This window comes from Felis catus, unplaced genomic scaffold (genome assembly GCF_018350175.1).
Source record: "Felis catus isolate Fca126 unplaced genomic scaffold, F.catus_Fca126_mat1.0 Un_scaffold_74, whole genome shotgun sequence".
Taxonomy (NCBI): domain Eukaryota; kingdom Metazoa; phylum Chordata; class Mammalia; order Carnivora; family Felidae; genus Felis; species Felis catus.
The window spans coordinates 73,472-96,043 of record NW_025408547.1 but is presented as its reverse complement, the minus strand read 5'-3'; the positions used below and the strand labels follow the sequence as shown (position 1 = coordinate 96,043).

At 48.4% G+C, this 22,572-nt stretch overlaps 1 protein-coding gene and 1 long non-coding RNA gene across 3 annotated transcripts in view; one reads left to right on the top strand and one right to left on the bottom strand.

The window, feature by feature from the left end:
• LOC123383722 overlaps positions 1 to 12,622 on the bottom strand; it is a 34,717-nt gene extending 22,095 nt beyond the window's left edge. The window contains exons 1-2 of one of the 2 annotated variants that reach the window (XR_006593788.1): positions 12,128 to 12,622; positions 11,676 to 11,832 (exon numbers count right to left, since the gene is read on the bottom strand). This is a non-coding gene — a long non-coding RNA (uncharacterized LOC123383722). The other variant, XR_006593787.1, reaches the window with a different exon arrangement.
• Positions 12,623 to 12,646: 24 nt separating this feature from the next.
• LOC123383724 (proline-rich extensin-like protein EPR1) lies at positions 12,647 to 14,899 on the top strand. The gene is made up of 5 exons (XM_045051702.1): positions 12,647 to 12,853; positions 13,004 to 13,449; positions 13,538 to 13,776; positions 13,894 to 14,152; positions 14,263 to 14,899. Exons 1-5 carry the CDS (start codon positions 12,647 to 12,649, stop codon positions 14,897 to 14,899), a joined length of 1,788 nt encoding a protein of 595 aa, XP_044907637.1.
• The last annotated feature ends 7,673 nt before the right edge of the window (positions 14,900 to 22,572 follow it).

Here is a 22,572-nt window from a genome sequence, read left to right as displayed (position 1 = left end):
TGCAAGGGTGGTTCAGTATTTGCAAATCAATCAATGTGATACAATATAACAACAGGAGAAAGGACAAGAACCATATGATCAGGGCACCTGGGTGCCTCAATCCTTTAGCAGTCCGACATCAGCTCAGGACATGACCCCATGCCTCGTGAGTTCAAGTCCCACATCGGACTCTGTGCTGAAAGCTCAGAGCCAAGAGCCTCCATCGAACTCTGTGTTTCCCACTCTCTTTCTGCCCCTTCCCTGCTCACACTGTCTCTCTCAAAATTAATAAACGTTAAAAGAAAAGAACCATACGGTCATTTCAATACATGAAGAAAAAGCACTTGACATACTACAACATCCATTCATGATTAAAACCCCCCAAAGTAGGTTTACAGGGAACATACATCAATGCAATAAATGTTTTCTATGAAAACCCTGCAGCTATAATCAACCTTAATGGAGAAAATCTGAGAGCTTTTCCTATAAGGTCAGGGAAAACACAAGGATGTTTACTCTTACCACTTTTAATAAACATAGCATTGGAAGTCCAAGGTACAGCCGGCAGATAAACAAAACGAAACGAAACAAAACAACATAAAGTAAATTAAAGTAAAAGAAAAGAAAAGAAAAGAAAAAAAGAAAACAGAAAAGAAAAGAAAAGAAAAGAAAAGAAAAGAAAAGAAAAGAAAAGAAAAGAAAAGAAAAAACTAATCCAAATCTGGAAGTAGTGAATCTTTCACACTTTGCAGATTACATGACACTATATATAGAAAACCCTAAAGAGTCCACCCAATAACTGCTAGAAGTGATAAATGAATACAGCAATGTCACCGGATACAAAATCATTGTACAGAAATCTGTTGCATTTCTAGACAATAACGAAGCAGTAGAGAGAGAAATTAAGAAAACAGTCCCAGCTGGTGAGCGACCTATACTCTGAAAATTATAAAACAGTGATGAAAGAAATACAAGATGACACAAAAAAATGGAAGGATATTCCATACTCATGGATCGGAAGTACAAATTTCATGGAAATGTCTATACTTCCCACAGCAACTGACACAACTAATGCCATCGCCATCAAAATAGCAACAACATTTTTCATAGAACTAGAACGGTCCTAAAATTTGTACAGAACCACAAAAGACCCAAATCTTCAGAGTAAACAACCTTTATGTGAAGTGATAATTATGGATGGAACTATGCCTCTGGATCTTCTGCTCCAAAACACAGTAGTCAGCCTAAGCATTTGAACAAACATTAGACATATCCCAACCAAGGATCATTCTACAAAATGCATTCTACAAACGTACCCTCAAAACTTTGCAGATTATGAAAAATAAGGAAAAATCTAAAAATCGCCATGGCCAAGTGAAGCCGAAGGAGACAGGATGACTGTAATGTGCCAGCTGGGATGAGTCTGGGACAGAAGAGGTTAAAACTGAAGCAATCTGAATACAAATACAAAGTTAGTTAATAGTACCATATCTCTTTGGGATATTGATTGTGATCATGTATCAACTTAGAGGACATCAATAGTCAGAAAACACTCTGATGTATGTGGAGACTCAATAATATCTTCCCAATTTTTCTGGTAACTAGAAACCCACCACGATTGAAAAGATTATTAGTAATCATGGTTTTATGTTTTCAACACCTAATATTATATGACTAGTTCTAGTATTAGTTACTAGTGATGGCCATGTACCTATTCTTGTTGTTCTTACTATTGTGTAATTTAAATAATAACATTCATGGTACAGAAAACTCAATGCATGATATACACTTCATAGAAACATCCACTTTACATATTTTAAGGTAATAACATATGTAGACACCACTGTATTATGTGGTATGTAAATTAAGTGTTTTTCGGATCTGGAATGAACATGTCATTAAATGGCTTTCCATAAAGGCGGTTATCCTAGATAATGAATGATACTCAGATTTTACAGGATGTACTTCACATCATGCCTGAACAGTGTCCAAAAAAGAAAACATACGTACACACGGCCAGATGGATCATTGTGACTGGCTCACTTATTGTAAAGAATCCTTGCTTCAATATTTTCACGCATATTTTTTTAGCAGGAATACAAGAGACTGAAATATTTTCAAATCGAAGAGATGTTCAAAGCCTGGAAGAATGATAGGGTGTTCAAGGGGTTTCAGAAGGAAAAGATGTGACCATGAAGTGGCAGTCACAGGCAAGCAGGTTTCTCTCATCCACTTTGACAGGTTTTCATGAGGGGTTGTCCATCACAGCATGTGATCTGCAAAAGGGTAAGACCCAGAAGTACCAGAGGGAAAGACACGCTTTAGGAAGAGGTGACTTGGAAAGGGTGCTTCTGTGCCTAAGTAATGGCTCAGAAACCTGGCTGGGTGTCCCTCGGTCAAGATTTCAGGAGGCCAGCAGTAACCTAGACTCACAAAGATCTTAGTAACATACATCAATATAATTTAGAGTCACAAAAATCTTAGAGCCACAGAGTTGATCTCCATCTATGATTAGGAGATGGTCACAGATTTACAGGATATGATAATTGGGCCAGCAGTAGATGGCTAAAATATTACTTAGGGTTATGTTTTTAATAAAAAAATTGATGTGAAAAAATATGGGTTTGGAATGTAAAGAAAACTCACGGGACCATCATGGAGTTCCTTACGTTAAGGCCTCATGTCACTAACCCTAAATTCATTCCTGTAGGAATGTAACCTTTAACCAGTCAGCAATGAAATTCCTAGTCATTGCTGGAAATTTAACTGATAGACCCCTGCCATTCCCTCAAGGAGGAAATCTCGCCTAAATAAGGTATTCCATGCCACTAAATTTGTTTTAAGTTTATTTATTTTGAGAGAGAGACAGAGAAAGAGAGCACATGCAAGGGAGGGGCAGGAATAGAGGGAGAGAGAGAAGCCCATGACCACGAGGTCATGATCTGAGCCAGGATCAAGACTCGGACACTTAACCAAGCGATCCAGACCCCGAGAATGTGGAGTTTCAAAGGTTAGCAGGCTTGGCTGGGATACAGCCCTGAGGGCACTGGCCTAATCCTTGAGAGAAGGCAGCAAACTACTTACAGGCAGATGGCATGGAAACAGTGACCTGTACACCGCCTGGTGCAAACAGTGGGGCAATTATACACTCATCATGGAGAGCATCCCTGAGAGGCAGTGTTCACAACAAGGGGACAAAGGAGGTAGGACAGAGGAGGTGTATGGGACCATTTTCCTCCTCTTCCCCACAGCATAAACACAGAGCCATCTGCTGGAAACAATGTCATCCCCACACTGGCTGCCTAAGATGCTTACACCAACCCCACATTCCTGTGCTCTGGTGAGACTGGCCTTCTAGGTCAATCAGGCTTGCCTAAGTCCCAATGGAGGTTTCCCCTTCCCCAGAAGACCAGCGGAAGCTCATGACCACACCACCTCTCTTGACCAGACAGTTCTGCAGAGCTTCACTTCGAGTGGCAGTCATTTCAAGTCTCATTTAAGAAGCAGATCGGAGCTTACCTAGATAAAACTCAGCACATTCTGGCCAAGGACCATACATTGTCCATACAACTGGCCTGAAGGATAGTGCAGCCAGAACACAAAACAGTGTACGCAACACACACCACACATACTCCCTGATGTGTCAGGCCCTGGACACTAGATGACCTCCTTTTCATAAAGCCATTCATCTCACAGGCAGCCAACATAATGAGCGTTTGTAACACAGAGAAGGCAAAAACTCAGCCAAAATGCCAAGACAAGAGGAATGCATCCCAAATGAAAGAACAAGATAAGGTCATGGCCAGAGACATGGAAGGAACACTTCCAAACTCATTCTATGAGGCCAGCTTGGCCTTGAGTCCAAACTGGACAAAGATCCCACCAAAAAGGAAACTACAGACCAATTTCCCTGATGAACCTGGATGCAAAAATTCTCAACAAAAAGTAGCGAACCGGATCCAAGAATACATACAAATAATTATTCACCACAATGAATTGGATTTATTCCTGGGATGCACCACCAATTCAATATCTGCAAATCAACTGATGTGATACATCACATTGATAAAAGAAAGGATAACAAACATATGATCCTCTCAATAGATGCAGAAAGAGCATTTGACACAATGCAGCATCCTTTCTTGATGAAAAAAAAAGCACTCAAAAGGAAGGATAGAGAGGTCTTGTCTGAATATCAGTATGTCCAGATACGAAAGTCCCACAACTAATATCATCTTCAATGAGAAAAACTGAGAGCTTTCCCCCTAAGGTCAGGAACACGACTGGGATGTCCACTCTCACCACCGTTATTCCACAAACTGTTGGAACTCCTAACCTCAGCAAGCAGACAACAAAAGGAAATACAAGGCGTCCAAATTGGCAAGGAGGGTCAAACTTTCCCTCTTCGCAGACGTGATACTTTCCAAGGAAATCCAAAAGACTCCATGGAAAAACCGTTAGGACTGATACTGGAATTCAGGAAAGTCTCAGGATATAAAATCAATATACAGAAGTTGACTGCTTTTCTATACACCAATAATGAGACAGCAGAGAGAAATCAAGGATTGATGTACTTTACAACTGCACTGAAAACCATCAAATACCCAGGGGTAAACAAAACCAAAGAGGTAAAAGATCAGTACACTTAAAACAATAGAGGGGCGACTGGGTGGCTCAGTCGGTTAGTGCCGACTTCGGTTCAGGACATGATCCCGCATTTGTGGGTCTGAGTCCCGTGATGGGCACTGTGCTCACAGCTCGGAGCCTGGAGCCTGCTTCAGAGTCTGTGTCTCCCTCTCTTTCTCTTTCTGCCCCTCCCCTGCTCATGTACTCTCTCTTTCTCTCTCTCTCTCTCTCAAAAATGAACAAAGATAAAAAAAATAAAGGAACAAACCATACAACATCTATGAAAGAAATGGAAGAAACACAAAGAAACGGAAAAACCTTCCATGCTCATGGATGAGAAGAACAAATATTATTAAAATGTCAATACTACCCAAAGCAATCGACACATTCAATGCAATCCCTATCAAAATAACACCAGCATTCCTCACAGAACTAGAACAAACAACCCTAAAATTTGTAGGGAGCCAGAAAAGACCCCAAATCGCCAAAGTCATGTTGAAAAAGAAAACAAAGCTGGAGACATTAAAATCTGGACTTTATGGTGTATTAGAAAACCGCAATCATCAAGACAGTATGGCACGGGCACAAAAACGGACACAGACATCAATGGAACAGAATGGGGAACCCATAAATGGACCCTCAAACATATGGCCGAGTAATCTTTGATAACACTGGAAAGAATATCCAATGGAAAAACAAAAGTCTCTTCAGCAAATGGTACTGGGAAAACTGGACAGTGAGAAGATTGGACCTGGACTATGTTCTTAAACCACACACACAGACACACACACACACACACACACACACACACACACACACACACAAACACACACACACCTCAAAATGGATGAAAGATATAAATGTAAGAAAGGGACCATCAAAATCCTAGAGGAGAAAACAGACAATCTACCTCCTTGATCCTGGCCACAACAACTTCTTGCTTGTCATGTCTCCAAAGCAAGGGCAATAAAAACAAAAATGAACTATTGGGACCTCAAGATAAAAAGCATCTGCACAGAAGAGGACATAGTCAGCAAAACTGAAAGGCCACTGAATGAAATGGGAGAAGATATTTGCAGGTGACATATCAGATAAAGGGTTAGTATCCAAAATCTGTAAAAAATTATCACACTCAACACCCAAAAACCAAATAATCCGGTGAAGAAATGGGCAAAAGACGTGAACAGACACTTTAAGAAAGATGACATCCAGATTGGTCACACATGAAAAGATACTCAATCTCACTTGTCATCACTGAAATACAAATCGAAACCACAATGAGATATCCCCTCACACCTATCAGAATGGCTAAAATTAACATCTCCGAAAAAGACAGATGTTGGCAAGGATGCAGAGAAAGGGAACGCTTTTGAAATGCTGGTGGGAATGCAAAGTGATGTAGACACTCTGGAAATAGTATGGAGATTTGTCAGAAAAACTAAAAATAGAACTACACTAGGCCCCAGCAATTGCACTACTACGTATTTATCCAAAGGATACACTAACGCTTAGTCCAAGTGGAACATGCACTGCATTGTTTATAGCAACATGATCAACAATAACTAAATTATGCAAAGAGCCCAAATGACCATTGACAGATGAATGGATAAAGAAGATGTGGTATATTCATACAATGGAATATTACTCCGCGGTAAAAAAGAATTAAATCTTGCTATTTGAAACAACATGGATGGAACCAGACTTGATTATGCTAAGCAAAATATGTTAGAGAAAGACACACATCATATGATTTCTCTCATCTGTGGAATTTAATACAACTGATGAACGTAGTGAAAGGAAAGCAAAAAAAAAAGAAGATAAAAACAGAGAGGAAGTCAAACGATAAGAGACTCTGAAATACAGAGAAGAAACTCAGGGTTCCAGGAAGGTTACTGAATAGGGGTATGGGCTAAATGGGTGATGGGCATTACGGGCGCACTTGGGATGAGTATTGGGTATATTTTGTACTTGATGGATCTCTAAATTCTACTGCTGAAACTGTATTCCACTATAAAGTAACTAACGTGGGCTTAAATTTAAAAAAAGAAATATTAAAAAGAAGTAAAGAAATGTACTACCAGTCAAAAGAAAAGAATATTTCAATCGGGTTCTTTGAGTGGAAATCTAGGACTAAAAGTGTTACAGACAAGAAAGGATCAGAGAAAACATCAAGAAACAATGGCAAAACAACTAGTAGAATGGCACTCAATATATACCTATTAATAATCACTCTAAATGTACATGGACTAAATGCTCCAATCATAAGACATTGGATAGGGAGTCAGAATGGACAAAACAAACAAACAAACAAACAAACAAACAAAAACAACACCTATCTAGATGCTGCCTACAAAGCTTTATTTGGACTTAAGTCACCTTCAGATTTAAAGTGAGAGAATGAAGAAACATTTATTATGCCAATAATGTCAAAAGAAAGCCAGTAGCAATACTTATATCAGGCAAAATAACCTTTAAAACTGAGACTGTATTTTGGCACACTTTGGGTAAATACCTAATAGTGACATTTCATGAAGCCAGTATTTATAGCAGCATTATCAACAGTAGCCAAATTATAGAGAAAGCCCAAGTATCCATCAACTGATGAAGGTATACAGAAGTTGTCGTGTGTGTGTGTATGTATGTATACGCATATATACATATGTACATATGTATACGTTCATATATACAAACATGTGTATATACAAAGAAATATAACTCAACTTCAAGAAGAATGAAATCTTGCCATTTGCAATGATGTGGATGGAGCTAGCATGTATTATGCTAAGTGAAATATGTCAATCAGAGAAAGACAAATATATGATTTCACTCATGTGGAATTGAAGAAACAAAACAGATGAAAACACGGAAAGGGGGCAGGAAACGAGAAGAGTGGTAACAAACTACATGACTCTCTTAATGTTAGAGAAAAAAAAAAACGAAGATTGATGGAGGGAAATAGGTCAGTGCTGGGCTAGATGTGGGATGAGTATTAAGGAGAGCACTTGTTGTGATGAGCACTGGGTATTGTATGTAAGGGATGAATCACCAAATTCTGCTCCCAAATACGAGAATGCACTGTATGTCAACTATGACTTAAATTAAAATAAATAAATAAATAAATAAATAAATAAATAAATAAATAAATAAAGCTATAACAAGAGATGAAGACGGATGCTATCTCATACTAAAGGGGACAATGAAACAAGAATATCCAATGATTGTAAATTTTGATGCACCCAACATGCGATCACCAAGTATATAAAATATTTAACAACAACCATAAAGGAACTCATTTTTTATAATATAATGATAGTAGAGGACTTTAACACATCGCTCACATGAAAGGACAGAAGCTGTAAACAGAAAATCAACAAGGAAACAATGGCTTTGAATGACACACTGGACCAGATGGGTTTAACAGATATATTTAGAACACTCCATACTAAAATGGCAGAGTACATATTCTTTTCAAGCGCACATGGGACATTCTCCAGAATTGATCATATTCTAGGTCACATATCAGAAGAAGAACAGCAGAAGGAAGGAAGTAATAGAGATTCAGACAGAAATAAGGGATAGTCAAACCAAAAAGACACTAGACAAAATCAATGAAACCAGGGGCTGGTTCTTTGAAAACAGAAATCAACATGAAAACTTCTAGGCAGACTTTTCAGTAAGAAGAGAGAAAGGACTCCAATAAATAAAATCACAAATAAGAAAGGAGAAATAACAGTCCACACCACAAAAATACAGTTAGAAGTTAATATTATGAACAACTATATGCAACAAATTGGACACTCTGAGAAAAATGGACAAATTCCTAGAAACACACAAACTACCAAAACTGAAACAGGAAGATACGTATATTCTGAAAACAGAAAGAAATCAAATCAGTAATAAAAAAAAATCTCCCCCCAACACAAGAGTTCTGGGCCAGATGGTTTAACTGATGAATTCTACCACCCATTTAAGAAAGAGGTAATATGTATTCTCTTCAAATTATTACGAAAAATAAAAAAGAAGGACAACTTATAAATTCATCTTATGAGGCCATCATTACCCTGATACCAAAACGAGATGAAGCTTCCACTAAAACCGAAAAATGGCGGGGTGCCTGTGTGGCTCGGGCTGTTTACTGTCCAACTCTTAATTTCGGATTAGGACATTATCTTGCTGTGCGTGGGTTCGAGCCCCATGTTGGACCCTGCCATGACAGTGTGGGCCATGGCCAGGATTCTCTCTCTCCCTGTCTCTCTGCCCCTCCCTCACTTTTATGTACTCTATCTAGGGAAAGAAATAAGCATTTAAAAATATGTTTAAAAAATTTTTAAATAACACTGCAGCCCAATCGCCTGATGGCTATGTATGCCGAAATTCTTATTAAAATACCTTCAAATTAAAGTCAACAATACATTAATAGAATCATTTGCCATAATCAAGTGGGATATATTCCTAGGCTGCAAGGGTGGTTCCACATTCACAGATCAATCAACATGATGCACCACAGTAATAGAAGAAAGGATAAGAACAATACGATGCTTTCAACAGATGCAGAAAAACTATTTGACAAAATGTCACATCCATTCATGATAAAACCCCTCAGCAAAGTACATTGAGACTCAACCTACCTGCACATAATAAAGGTCATCTAGGAAAAACCCACAGCTCATCTCATCCTCAATGGGGAAAAATTGAAAAATTTTCCTCCAAGGTCAGGGACAAAACAGGAATGACCCGTCTCACCACTGTTTTTCCACATAGTATGGCAAACCCTAACCACAGCACTCAGACAACAAAAAGAAATAAGAGGCATCCAAATCGGCAAGGAAGAAGTAGCACTTTCACTATTTGGAACTGACATGATGTGTTCTATAAAAAACATGAAAGGTTCCCTTAAAAATTGCTAGAATTGATATATGAATTCCACAAGTCACAATATACAGAAATCAAGCTACATAGATGTATGGCATTTCTAACACAAATCATGAATTAACACAGAGAGAAAGTAAGGGATCAATCCCATTGACAGGCTCACAAATACCACAAGAAACCAGGAATAAACCTAACCAAAGAATTGAAAGACGTGTACTCTAAAGTCTATGAAACACTGATGAAAGAAATGGAAGAGGACACAAAGAAATGGAATACATTTCATGTTCATGGATGGGAAGCACAAAATACTGTTAAAATGTCTACACTTCTCAAAACAATCTACACATATAATGAAATCCCTATCACACTAACAAAAACATTTGTGACAGAACAAGAACAAATCATCTCAAAATTTGTATGGAATGACAAAAGTCCCCAAACAGCCAAAACAAACTTGAAGAAGAAAAGCAAAGCTGGAGACATCACAATTCCAGACTTCAGGTAATATTACAAAGCTGTACTGATCAGAACAGCATGGTACTGACAAAACAACAACAAAAAAACACAGAGGCATAGATCAATAGAATAGAAACGCAGAAATGAACTCACACCTATATGGTCAATTAATTCTCAACAAAGCAGGAAAGAACATCCAATGGAAAAAAAGATAGTCTTGGGACACAGGGGTGGCTCAGTCAACAAAGCGTGTGATTGTTAATTCAGCTCAAGTTATGATCTCAGGGCAGTGCAGAGCATGCGTGGGATTCTCTGTCTCCATTTCTCTCTGCCCCTCTTCTGCATGCTCTCTCTCAAAAATAAGTAAATAAACTTTAAAAAAGGCTCCTCAATATATGGTTTTGGGAAAACTGGACAGCATCCTGCAAAACAAAACAAAAACAACAATGGACCACTTTCTTACAACATACACAAAAATAAATCCAACATGGACAAAGACCTATATGTGAAACCGGAAACCATAAAAATCCCAGAGGATAACACGGGTAGTATCTTATTTGACATTGCCTGTGCAAATGTCTTTATAGATATATCTCTAGAGGTAAGGGAAACACAAGCAAAAATAATGAGACTTCATAAAAATTAAAACCTTCCGTCACCTAGGAAATAATCAACAAAACTAAAACACCTACAGAATGATATTTGCAAACGACATCAGATAAAGGGTTAGTGCCCAAAATATATACAGTTATACAGCACCCAAACAATGAGAAATCTGATTAAAAATGGGCAGAAGTCACGAATGGACATTTCCCGAAGGAAGACATATACCTGGCCAAGAGACACATGAAAAAATACTCAACAATACAGATCTTCAGGGAAATACAATTCGAAAGTACAATGAGATAACAAAGCACATCTGTCACAATGACGAAAATCAATGAAGGCTGAAACAGCAGGTGTTGCCAAGGAAGTGGGGAAAGAATAACCCTCTTGCACTGTGGGTAAGAACGCAAACTGGTGCAGCCAGTCTGGAAAACATTATGGAGATTTCTCAAAAAAAAAAAAAAAACTGGAAATAGAAGTACCTTACGATCCAGCAATTTCACTACAAGGTATTTCCACAAAGAATACAAAATCTTCAAAGGGATACATGCACCATGATGTTTACACCAGCATTTTCTACAACAGCCAAATTACAGAAACTATCCAAGCATCCATCAACTGATGAATAAATTGAGATGTAGTCTATGGAATGTAATATTATTAGGCCGTAAAAACATGAAATCTTGTCATTTGCCATGAGCTGGATGGAGCGAGAGAATGTTATCCTGGGTGAAATAAGCCTTTCCGACAAAGACAAATGCCCAATGATTTCATTAACACATGGAAATAAAACAAAACAAAGCGGGGGGTGGGCAGTGACAAACAGACTCTAACTGGGAAACAAACTGAGGGCTTCCAGAACAAGGTGGGGAATGGGTGAAACAGCTGCTGGGGATTAATAAGTGCACCTGGGATGAGCACCAGATGACGTGTGGAAGGGTTGCTCTATATTTTACACCTGAAACTAATACTACACTGTATCTTCACTCACTGCAATTTAAATTAAAGATAACGTACGTTAATGACAGGTATCTACCAGGTTTTCTGTAATTTGCAATCACTTAATTAGGTTGGAAAAATAACCATGAAACTTTTTAAAAAGCATGTATGATGTGGGGGACAGTTTGTGCCCTTACCTTGGTCTCTGGTTCTAGCAGGACTCGGAAAGTGGGTCCCAGCTCATTCTTCTAGGAGTTCCCAAGACGAGCATTTCATGTATTCATGTCCTAACGGAATGCAGCTCCTGTTCTTCTGAATTTCTGTCAGGGTTTCTTCCCGGAAACAAGCCTGAATCTGGAACAAACCATCGACTGCATCGATGAGGTGATGTCGTGGGACTCCGCAATCCACAAGACCTTTAGTAAAATATGTCTTGTTCAAATACTGTCCAGGAAGGGGAGGAATGAAACATGGGAACAGCCCAGAAAATGCAAGGGTCTGTGCATCTCAGCAACTAGCTTGCCCAGGGAAGCCACCCAGCGCCCATTCCTCAGCACTCAGTACAATAAGACAAATTCTCTCTGGCGACTCAGGAGATGCCAAGTTGCTACAAAGCTCCCAAGATCTCCCCTGGGGCGGGCGGCACAACCTGCTGGAAATGCAGCTCTGCTCTCTGTACTCAGGCAGCGGCAGAGGCCCTGAGTACTCTGGGAGCAATCAAAGCCCTTCCTGCTCTCAGGTGCCCTGGGTCAGAAAAGCCGATGGTGCGCCTTCTGCTGGCCATCACTGCCTGGGCAGAGGAACCCGCCTCTCCGGGTCTGTGGTGCTCGAGCTCTCTCTGTTGGCCATCATGGGAATTTTTGCAATGTGCAAGGCCCTGGTCGCTCAGCTGAGACACTGAAGGTGCCTGGGCAACTAAACCTGTTGTCCACATTGGGAAAGGTTTTAATGACAGGGCCTGGGATACAAAGAAATCTTTTCCTCCTCCTTTCTTGTGACTGAAGAAAGAAACCGAATTTATTAACGTAATGACATCATTTGTAATGGTTTAATGCCACTGCACCCTCCAGTGAAGCCAGTGTCCGCGGAACTGCACCCTCCCGGGAACCCAGTGCCCAGGGCACTATAGCATCCAGTGAACAAAGTGCCTGCGGCACCGCAGCCTACCATGAACACAGTGCCCACGGCTCTGCAGCCTCCAGTGAAGCCAGTGCCTGCCTTACGGCATTCCCCATTGAACCTTTGGTCCGCAGCACTGCAGCCGCCAGTAAAGCCATTGCCCACAGCATTGCGGCCACAAGTGAAACCCGTGCCCACAGGACTGAAGCCTCCAGTTATCCCAGTGATCCGTGCACTGGAGTCTGCAGGGAACCCAGTACCCACAGCACTGCACCCTGCAGTGAACCCAGTTCCGACTGCACTGCAGGTTCCAAGGATCCCAGTGCCCATGGCACTTCAGCCTCCAGTGAACAAAGTGGCTGGGGCAATGCACCCTCCAGTGAAATCAGTGCCCGTGGCACTGCAGCCTGCAGTGAACCCAGGGCCTCTGGGTCTCTACCCTCCAGTAAAGCCAGTGTCCCTGACACTGCACCCTGCAGTGAACCCAGTGCCCACGGCACTATTCCACCCCGGGGAAAAAGTGCCTGCGACACTGCAGCCTGCTGTGAACCCAGTGCCCGCGGCTCTGCAGCCTCCATTGATGCCAGTGCACGCCGTACTGCACTCTGCAGTGAACCTTGGGTCTGCGGCACTTGAGCCACGAGTAAAGCCAGTGCCCGCGGCATTGCAGCCTCCAGTGAAACACGTGCCAACTGCACTGCAGCCTCCAGTTATCAAAGTGATCCGTGCACTACAGTCTGCATTGAACCCAGTGCCTACAGCACTGCACCCTGCAGTGAACCCAATTCTGACTGCACTGCAGGTTCCAGGGATCCCAGTGCATATGGCACTACAGCCTCCAGTGAACAAAGTGTCCGCGGCACAGCATCCTGCAGTGAACCCAGTGGCACAGCACTGCAGCCTGCAGTGAACCCAGTGCCTGCGTGTCTCTACACTCCAGTGAAGCCAGTGTCCTTGGCACTGCACGCTCCAATGAAGCCAGGGCCCGCGGAACTTTACCTTCCAGTGAACCAAGGATCCCCGCCAATGCAGGCTCCAGTGAAGCTTGTGCCCGCGACACTGCACCCTCCTGTGAACCAAGTGTCTGCGCCACTGCACCTTCCAGTGAACCCAGTGACCGCTGCAGTGGAGCCTCCAGTGAAGCCAGTGCCTGTGGCACTGCAGGCACCACTGAAACCAGTTCGTGCAGCACTGCAGACTGCAGTGAACGCAGTGCCCGCGGCACTGCAGCCTCCAGTGAACCCAGTGCCCAGGGCACTAGACCATCCAGTGAACCATGTGCCCATGTAACTGCAGACTGCTATGAACCCAGTGCTTGCAGCTCTGCAATCTCCATTGAAGCCAGTGCCTGCTGTACTGCACTCTCGAGTGAACACAGGGTCGCGGCACTGCAGCCCCCAGTAAAGCCAGTGCCCGCGGCATTGCAGCCCCCAGTGAAACACGTGCCAACTGCACTGCAGCCTCCAGTTGTCAAAGTGATCCATGCACTGCAGTCTGCAGTGAACCCAGTGCCCACATCACTGCACACTGCAGTGAACCAAGTTCTGACTGCACTGCAGGTTCCAGGGATCCCAGTGCATATGGCACTGCAGCCTCCAGTGAACAAAGTGTCCACGGCACTGCACCCTCCAAAGAACCCAGTGCACACGCCACGGCACCCTGCAGTGAACCCAGTGGCACAGCACTGCAGCCTGCAGTGCACTCAGTGCCTGCGGGTCTCTACACTCCAGTGAAGCCAGTGTCCTTGGCACTGCACGCTCCAGTGAAGCCAGTGCCCACGGAACTGCACCTTCCCGTGAACCAAGGGTCCCCGCCAATGCAGGCTCAATTGAAGCCAGTGCCCGCGGCACTGCACCTTACTGTGAACCAAGTGTCTATGCCACTGCACCTTCCAGTGAACCAAGTTCCCGCTGCACTGGAGCCTCCAGTGAACCCAGTGACCGCTGTAGTGGAGCGTCCAGTGAAGCCAGTGCCCGCAGCACTGCAGGCACCACTGAAAACAGTTCCCGTGGCACTGCAGCCTGCAGTGAACTCAGTTCCCACGGCACTGCAGCCTCCAGTGAACCCAGTGGCCAGGGCACTAGAACATCCTGTGAACAAAGTGCCCGCGCAACTGCAGCCTGCTATGAACCCGGTGCCCGCGGCTCTGCAACCTCTATTGAATCCAGTGCCTGCCGTACTGCACTCTCGAGTGAACCTAGGGTGCACGGCACTGCAGCCCCCAGTAAAGTCAGTGGCACGGCATTGCAGCATCCAGGGAAACCCCTGCCCACTGAACTGGAGCCTCCAGTTATCCCAGTGATCCGTTCACTGCAGTCTGCAGTGAACCCAGTGCCCACAGCACTGCACCCTGCAATGAACCCAGTTCCGAGTGCCCTACAGGTTCCAGGGATCCCAGTGCGCATGGCACTGCAGCCTCCAGTGAGCAAATGCCCACGGCAATGCACCCTCCAGGGAACCCATTGACCGCGACACTGCAGCCTGCAGTGAACCCAGGGCCTGCGGGTCTCTACCCTCCAGTGAAGCCAGTGAGCCGGGCACTGCACCCTCCAGTGAAGCCAGTGCCCACGGCACTACACCATCCCGTGAAAAAAGTGCCTGCGACACTGCAGCCTGCTATGAATCCAGTGCCCGCGGCTCTGCAGACTCCAATGAAGCCAGTGCCCGCCGTACTGCACTCTCCATTGAACCTTGGGTCCTCGGCACTGCAGCCGCCATTAAAGCCAGTGCCGGCGGCATTGTGGCCTCAAGTGAAACCCGTGCCCACAGCACTGCAGCCTCCAGATTTCCCAGTGAACCGTGCAATGACGTCTGCAGTGAACCCAGTGCCCACAGCACTGCACCCTGCAGTGAACCTAGTTCCGACTGCACTGCAGGTTCCAACTATCCCAGTGCCCATGGCACTTCAGCCTCCAGTGAACAAAGTGCCTGGGGCAATGCACCCTCCAGTGAACCCAGTGCCCGCGGCACTGCAGCCTGCAGTGAACCCAGGGCCTGCGGGATTCTACCCTCCAGTGAAGCCAGTGTCCCTGCCACTGCACCCTCCGGTGAACACACTGCCCATGGCACTACACCATCCAGTGAACAAAGTGCCCGCAGCACTGCACCATGCAGCGAACCCAATTCCCGCTTCTATGCAGCCTGCAGTGAACACAGTGCCTGCAGCACTGCAGCCTCCTGTGAACCCAGATCCCACGGCACTGGAGCCTCCAGTAAACACAGTTCCTGCAGCACTGCACCCGCCAGTGAATGCAGTGCATGCCGCACCGTAGCCTACTCGGTACCCAGTGCGCGCGGCACTGAACCATGCAGTGAAACCAGTTGCAGCTTGTATGCAGACTCCAGTGAACACATGGCTCGTAGCACTGCAGCCTCCAGTGAACCCAGATCTGGCGGCAATGCCCACTCAAGGGAACCCAATACCTGTGACACTGCCCCCTCCAGTGAACACAGTGTCCGTGGCACTGCACCCTCCAGTGAAGCCAGTGTCCATGGCTCTGCACCCTCCAGGGAACCCAGGGCCCAGGGCACTACAGCATCCAGTGAACAAAGTGCATGGGTCACTGCAACCTGCTATGAACCCAGTGCCCACGGCTCTGCAGCCTCCAGTGAATCCAGTGCATGCTGTACTGCATTCTTCATTGAACCTTCGGTCCGCAGCACTGCAGCCACCAGTAAAGCCATTGCCCACGGCATTGTGGCCACAAGTGAAACCCGTGCCCACAGCACTGCAGCCTCCAGTTATCCCAGTGATCCGTGCACTGGAGTCTGCAGTGAACCCAGTGCCCACAGCACTGCACCCTGCAGTGAACCCAGTTCTGACTACACTGCAGGTTCCAAGGATCCCAGTGCCCATGGAACTTCAACCTCCAGTGAACAAAGTGCCTGGGGCAATGCACCCTCCAGTGAACCTAGTGCCCGCGGCACTGCAGCCTGCAGGGAACCCAGTGGCACATCACTGCAGCCTGCAGTGCACCCAGTCCTGCGGGTCTCTACAATCGAGTGAAGCCAGTGTCCTTTGCACTGCACACTCCAGTGAAGCCAGGGACCGCGGAACTGCACCTTCTAGTGAACCAAGGGTCCCTGCCAATGCAGGCTCATATGAAGCCTGTGCCCGCGGCACTGCATCCCCCTGTGAACCACGTGTACGTGCCACTGCACCTTCCAGGGAAGCCAGTCCCCGCTGCACTGGAGCCTCCAGTGAAACCAGTACCCGTGGCACTGCAGGCACCACTGAAACCAGTTCCCACAGCACTGCACCCTGCAGTGAACCCAGTACCCGCGGCACTGTAGCCTCCAGTGAACCCAGTGCCCAGGGCACTAGACCATCCAGTGAACAACCTGCCCGCGCAACTGCAGCCTGCTATGAACCCAGTGCCCACTGTACTGCACTCTCGAGTGAACCTAGGGTGTGCGGCACGCAGCCCCCAGTAAAGCCAGTGCCCCCGGGATTGCAGCATCCAGGGAAATCCCTGCCCACTGAACTGGAGCCTCCAGTTATCCCAGTGATCCGTTCACTGCAGTCTACAGTGAACCCAGTACCCACAGCACTGCACCCTGTAGGGAATCCAGTTCCGGCTGCACTGCAGGTTCCAGGGATCCCAGGGCACATGGCACTGCAGCCTCCTTTGAACAAAGTGCCCCTGGCAATGCACCCTCCAATGAACCCATTGACCGGGGCACTGCAGCCTGAAGTGAACCCAGGGCCTGCGGGTCTCTACACTCCAATGAAGCCAGTGAGCCTGGCACTGCACACTCCAGTGAAGCCAGTGCCCATGGCACTACACCATCCTGTGAACAAAGTGCCTGCGACACTGCAGCCTGCTATGAATCCAGTGCCCGTGGCTCTGCAGCCTCCATTGAAGTCAGTGCCAGCCGTAATGCACTCACCATTGAACCTTGGGTCCTAGGCACTGCAGCCGCCATTAAAGCCAGTGTCCGCGGCATTGCGGCCTCAAATGAAATCCGTGCCCACATCACTGCAGCCTCCAGTTTTCCCAGTGAACCGCGCAATGAAGTCTGCAGTGAACCCAGTGCCCTTGGCACTGCACCCTGCAGTGAACCTAGTTCCGACTGCACTGCAGGTTCCAACTATCCCAGTGCCCATGGCACATCAGCGTCCAGTGAACAAACTGCCTAGGGCAATGCACCCTCCAGTGAACCCAGTGCACGCGGCACTGCAGCCTGCAGTGAACCCAGGGCCTCCGGGTCTCTACTCTCCAGTAAAGCCAGTGTCCCTGGCACTGCACCCTCCAGTGAACCCAGTGCCCACGGCACTACACCACCCCGGGAACAAAGTGCCTGCGACACTGAAGCCTGCTATGAACCCAGTGCCCTCGGCTCTGCAGCCTCCATTGATGGCAGTGCACACCGTACTGCATTGTGCAGTGAACCTTGGGTCCGCGACAGTGGAGCCGCAAGTAAACCAGTGCCCGCGCATTGCAACCTCCAGTGAAACACGTGCCAACTGCACTGCAGCCTCCAGTGATCCCAGTGATCCGTGAACTACAGTCTGCAGTGAACCCAGTGCCCACAGCACTGCACACTGCAGTGAACCCAGTTCCTACTGCACTGCAGGTTCCAAGGATCCCAGTGCCCATGGCATTTCAGCCTCCAGTGAACAAAGTGCCTGGGGCAATGCACCCTCCATTGAACCCAGTGCCCACGGCACTGCACCCTCCAGTGAAGCCAGTGTCCGCGGAACTGCACCCTTCAGGGAACCCATTGCCCAGGGCACTAGAGCATCCAGTGAACAAAGTGCCGCAGCACTGCACCATGCAGTGAATCCAGTTCCTGCTTCTATGCAGCCTGCAGTGAACACAGTGCCCGCAGCACTGCAGCCTCCAGGGAAACCCAGAACCCACGGCACTGGAGCCTCCAGTGAACTCACTTCCCGCAGCACTGCACCTGCCAGTGAATGCAGTGCATGCCGCACTGTAGCCTCCTGTGTACCCAGTGCCCGCGGCACTGCACCATGCACTGAAACCAGTTCCAGCATGTATGCAGCCTCCAGTGAACACATTGCCCGTAGCACTGCAGCTTCCAGTGAACCGAGATCAGGCGGCAATGCCCCCTCCAAGGTACCCAATGCCTTCGACACTGCCCCCTCCAGTGAACACAGTGTCCGTGGCACCGCACCCTTCAGTGAAGCCAGTGTCCGCGGAACTGCACCCTCCAGGGAAACCAGTGCCCAGGGCACTACAGCCTCCAATGGACAAAGTGCCTTTGGCACTGCAGCCTCCAGTGAAGAAAGTGTCCGCGGCACTGCACCCTCCAGTGAACCTGGTGCCCGCAGCACGGCACCCTGCCGTGAACCCAGTGGCACAGCACTGCAGCCTGCAGTGCACCCAGTGCCTGCAGGTCTCTACAATCGAGTGAAGCCAGTGTCCTTGGCACTGCACGCTCCAGTGAAGCCAGGGCCCGTGGAACTTCACCTTCCAGTGAACCAAGGGTCCCCGCCAATGCAGGTTCCAGTGAAGCCTGTGCCTGCGACACTGCACCCTCCTGTGAACCAAGTGTCCGTGGCACTGCACCCTCCAGTGAAGCCAGTGTCCGTGGAACTGCACCCTTCAGGGAACCCAGAGCCCAGGGCACTACAGAATCCAGTGAACAAAGTGCTTGCGGCACTGCGGCCTGTTATGAACCCAGTGCGCACGGCTCTGCAGCCTCCAGTGAAGCCAGTCCCTTCCGTACTGCATTCTCCATTGAAGTTTCGGTCCGCAGCACTGCAGGCGCCAGTAAAGCCAGTGCCCACGGCATTACGGCCTCAAGTGAAACCCATGCCCACAGCACTGAAGCCTCCAGTTATCCCAGTGATCCGTGCACTGGAGTCTGCAGTGAACCCAGTGGCCTTGGCACTGCACCCTGCAGTGAACCCAGTTCCGACTGCACTGCAGGTTCCAAGGATCCCAGTGCCCATGGCACTTCAGCCTCCAGTGAACAAAGTGCCTGGGGCAATGCACCCTCCAGTGAACCTAGTGCCCGCGGCACTGCAGCCTGCAGTGAACCCAGGGCCTCCGGGTCTCTACCCTCCAGTAAAGCCAGTGTCCCTGGCACTGACCCTCCAGTGAACCCAGTGCCCATGGCACTACACCACCCCGGGAACAAAGTGCCTGCGACACTGAAGCCTGCTATGAACCCAGTGCCCTCGGCTCTGCAGCCTCCATTGATGCCAGTGCACGCCATACTGCATTGTGCAGTGAACCTTGGGTCCGCGGTACTGGAGCCGCGAGTAAAGCCAGTGCCCACGGCATTGCAGCCTCCAGTGTACACGTGCCAACTGCACTGCAGCCTCCAGTTATCCCAGTGATCATGAACTGCAGTCTGCAGTGTACCCAGTGCCCACAGCACTGCACCCTGCAGTGAACCCAGTTCTGACTGCACTGCAGGTTCCAGGGATCCCAGTGCATATGGCACTGCAGCCTCCAGTGAACAAAGTGCCCGCGGCACTGCACCCTCCAGTGAGCCTGGTGCCCGCGGCACGGCACCCTGCAGTGAACCAAGTGGCACAGCACTGCAGCATGCAGTGCACCCAGTGCCTGCAGGTCTCTACAATCGAGTGAAGCCAGTGTCCTTGGCACTGCACGCTCCAGTGAAGCCAGGGCCCGTGGAACTTCACCTTCCAGTGAACCAAGGGTCCCCGCCAATGCAGGTTCCAGTGAAGCCTGTGCCTGCGACACTGCACCCTCCTGTGAACCAAGTGTCCGTGGCACTGCACCCTCCAGTGAAGCCAGTGTCCGTGGAACTGCACCCTTCAGGGAACCCAGAGCCCAGGGCACTACAGCATCCAGTGAACAAAGTGCTTGCGGCACTGCGGCCTGTTATGAACCCAGTGCGCACGGCTCTGCAGCCTCCAGTGAAGCCAGTCCCTTCCGTACTGCATTCTCCATTGAAGTTTCGGTCCGCAGCACTGCAGGCACCAGTAAAGCCAGTGCCCACGGCATTACGGCCTCAAGTGAAACCCATGCCCACAGCACTGAAGCCTCCAGTTATCCCAGTGATCCGTGCACTGGAGTCTGCAGTGAACCCAGTGCCCTTGGCACTGCACCCTGCAGTGAACCCAGTTCCGACTGCACTGCAGATTCCAAGGATCCCAGTGCCCATGGCACTTCAGCTTCCAGTGAACAAAGTGCCTGGGGCAATGCACCCTCCAGTGAACCTAGTGCCCGCGGCACTGCAGCCTGCAGTGAACCCAGGGCCTCTGGGTCTCTACCCTCCAGTAAAGCCAGTGTCCCTAGCACTGCACCCTCCAGTGAACCCAGTCCCCACGGCACTACACCACCCTGGGAACAAAGTGCCTGCGACACTGCAGCCTGCTATGAACCCTGTGCCCGCGGCTCTGCAGCCTCCATTGATGCCAGTGCACGCCGTACTGCACTCTGTAGTGAATCTTGGGTCCGCAGCACTTGACCTGCGAGTAAAGCCAGTGCCCGCGGCATTGCAGCCTCCAGTGAAACACGTGCCAACTGCACTGCAGCCTCCAGTTATCCCAGTGATCCATGCACTGCAGTCTGCAGTGAACCCAGTGCCCACAGCACTGCACCCTGCAGTGAACCCAATTCTGACTGCACTGCAGGTTCCAGGGATCCCAGTGCATATGGCACTGCAGCCTCCAGTGAACAAAGTATCCGCGGCACTGCACCCTCCAGTGAACCCAGTGCCCGCGGCACGGCACCCTGCAGTGAACCCAGTAGCACAGCACTGCAGCCTGCAGTGCACCCTGTGCCTGCGGGTCTCTACACTCCAGTGAAGCCAGTGTCCTTGGCACTGCACGCTCCAATGAAGCCAGGGCCTGTGGAACTGCACCTTCCAGTGAACCAAGGGTCCCCGCCAATGCAGGCTCCAGTGAAGCCTGTGCCTGCGGCACTGCACCCTCCTGTGAACCAAGTGTCTGTGCCACTGCACCTTCCAGTGAAGCCAGTTCCCGTTGCACTGGAGCCTCCAGTGAACCCAGGCACCACTGCAGTGGATCCTCCAGTGAAGCCAGTGCCCGCGGCACTGCAGCAGCATTGAACCCAGGGCTTGCAGGTCTCTACCCTCCAGTGAAGCCAATGTCCCTGGCACTGCACCCTCCAGTGAAGCCAGTGCCCGTGGCACTGCACCCTCCAGTGAACAAAGTGTCCACGCCACTGCAGCCTCAAGTGAAGCCAGTGCCCATGGCACTGCACACTCTAGTAAAGCCATTATCCACGGCACTGCAGGCACCAGTGAAACCAGTTTCTGCAAACTGCAGCCTGCAGTGAACGCTGTGCATCAGGCACTGCAGCCTCTTGTGAACCCAGTGCCCGCGGCACTGCATCGTCCAGTAAACCCAGTGCCTGGGGCAGTGCAGCCTCCAGTGAACGCACTGCCCAAGGCACTGCAGCCTCCAGTGAACCCACTGCCAGTGTCACTGCAGCCTCCAGTGACCTTACCACCCAAAGCACTGCTGACACCTGTGAACACATTGTCCGAAGCACGGCTGCTTTCAGTGAACCCACTGCCCGAGGCAATGCAGCCACCAGTGAACCCAGTGCCCGTGACACTGCAGCCTCCGGTGAAACCAGTGCCCGCAGAACTGCAGCCTCTAGTAAACCCAGTGCCCACTGCACTGCAGCCTGCAGTGAATGCATTGCCTGCACCACTGGAGCCTCCAGTGAAAAGGCCCGCGTCAGTGCATCCCCCAGTGAACCCAGTGACCACGGCACTGGCGCCTCCAGTGAATACAGTGTCCGCTGCACTGCAGCCTCCAGTGAACCAGGGCTCGCAGCACTGCATCCTCCAGTAAATACAGTACCCGCGGCACTGGATCCTCCAGTGAACACAGCTCCTGAGGCACTGCATCCCCCAGTGAACCCAGTGCCCGCGGAACGGCATCCTGCAGTGAACCTAGTTCCTGCGGCATGGCAACCTCCAGTGAACCCAGTGCCCTAGGCATTGCAGCCTCCGGTGAACCCAGTGCCTGCGGCACTATAGCCTCGAGTGAATCCTGTGCCC

Bases quoted from the DNA above. Each gene is read 5' to 3' on its own strand.
- LOC123383724 (XM_045051702.1), top strand. From the start codon at position 12,647: ATGAACACAGTGCCCACGGCTCTGCAGCCTCCAGTGAAGCCAGTGCCT. The intron at 13,450-13,537 runs GTCCGCGGCACA...TCTACACTCCAG, and splicing joins CAGCCTCCAGTGAACAAAGT to TGAAGCCAGTGTCCTTGGCA. The intron at 13,777-13,893 runs GTTCGTGCAGCA...ATGTAACTGCAG, and splicing joins TGCAGGCACCACTGAAACCA to ACTGCTATGAACCCAGTGCT.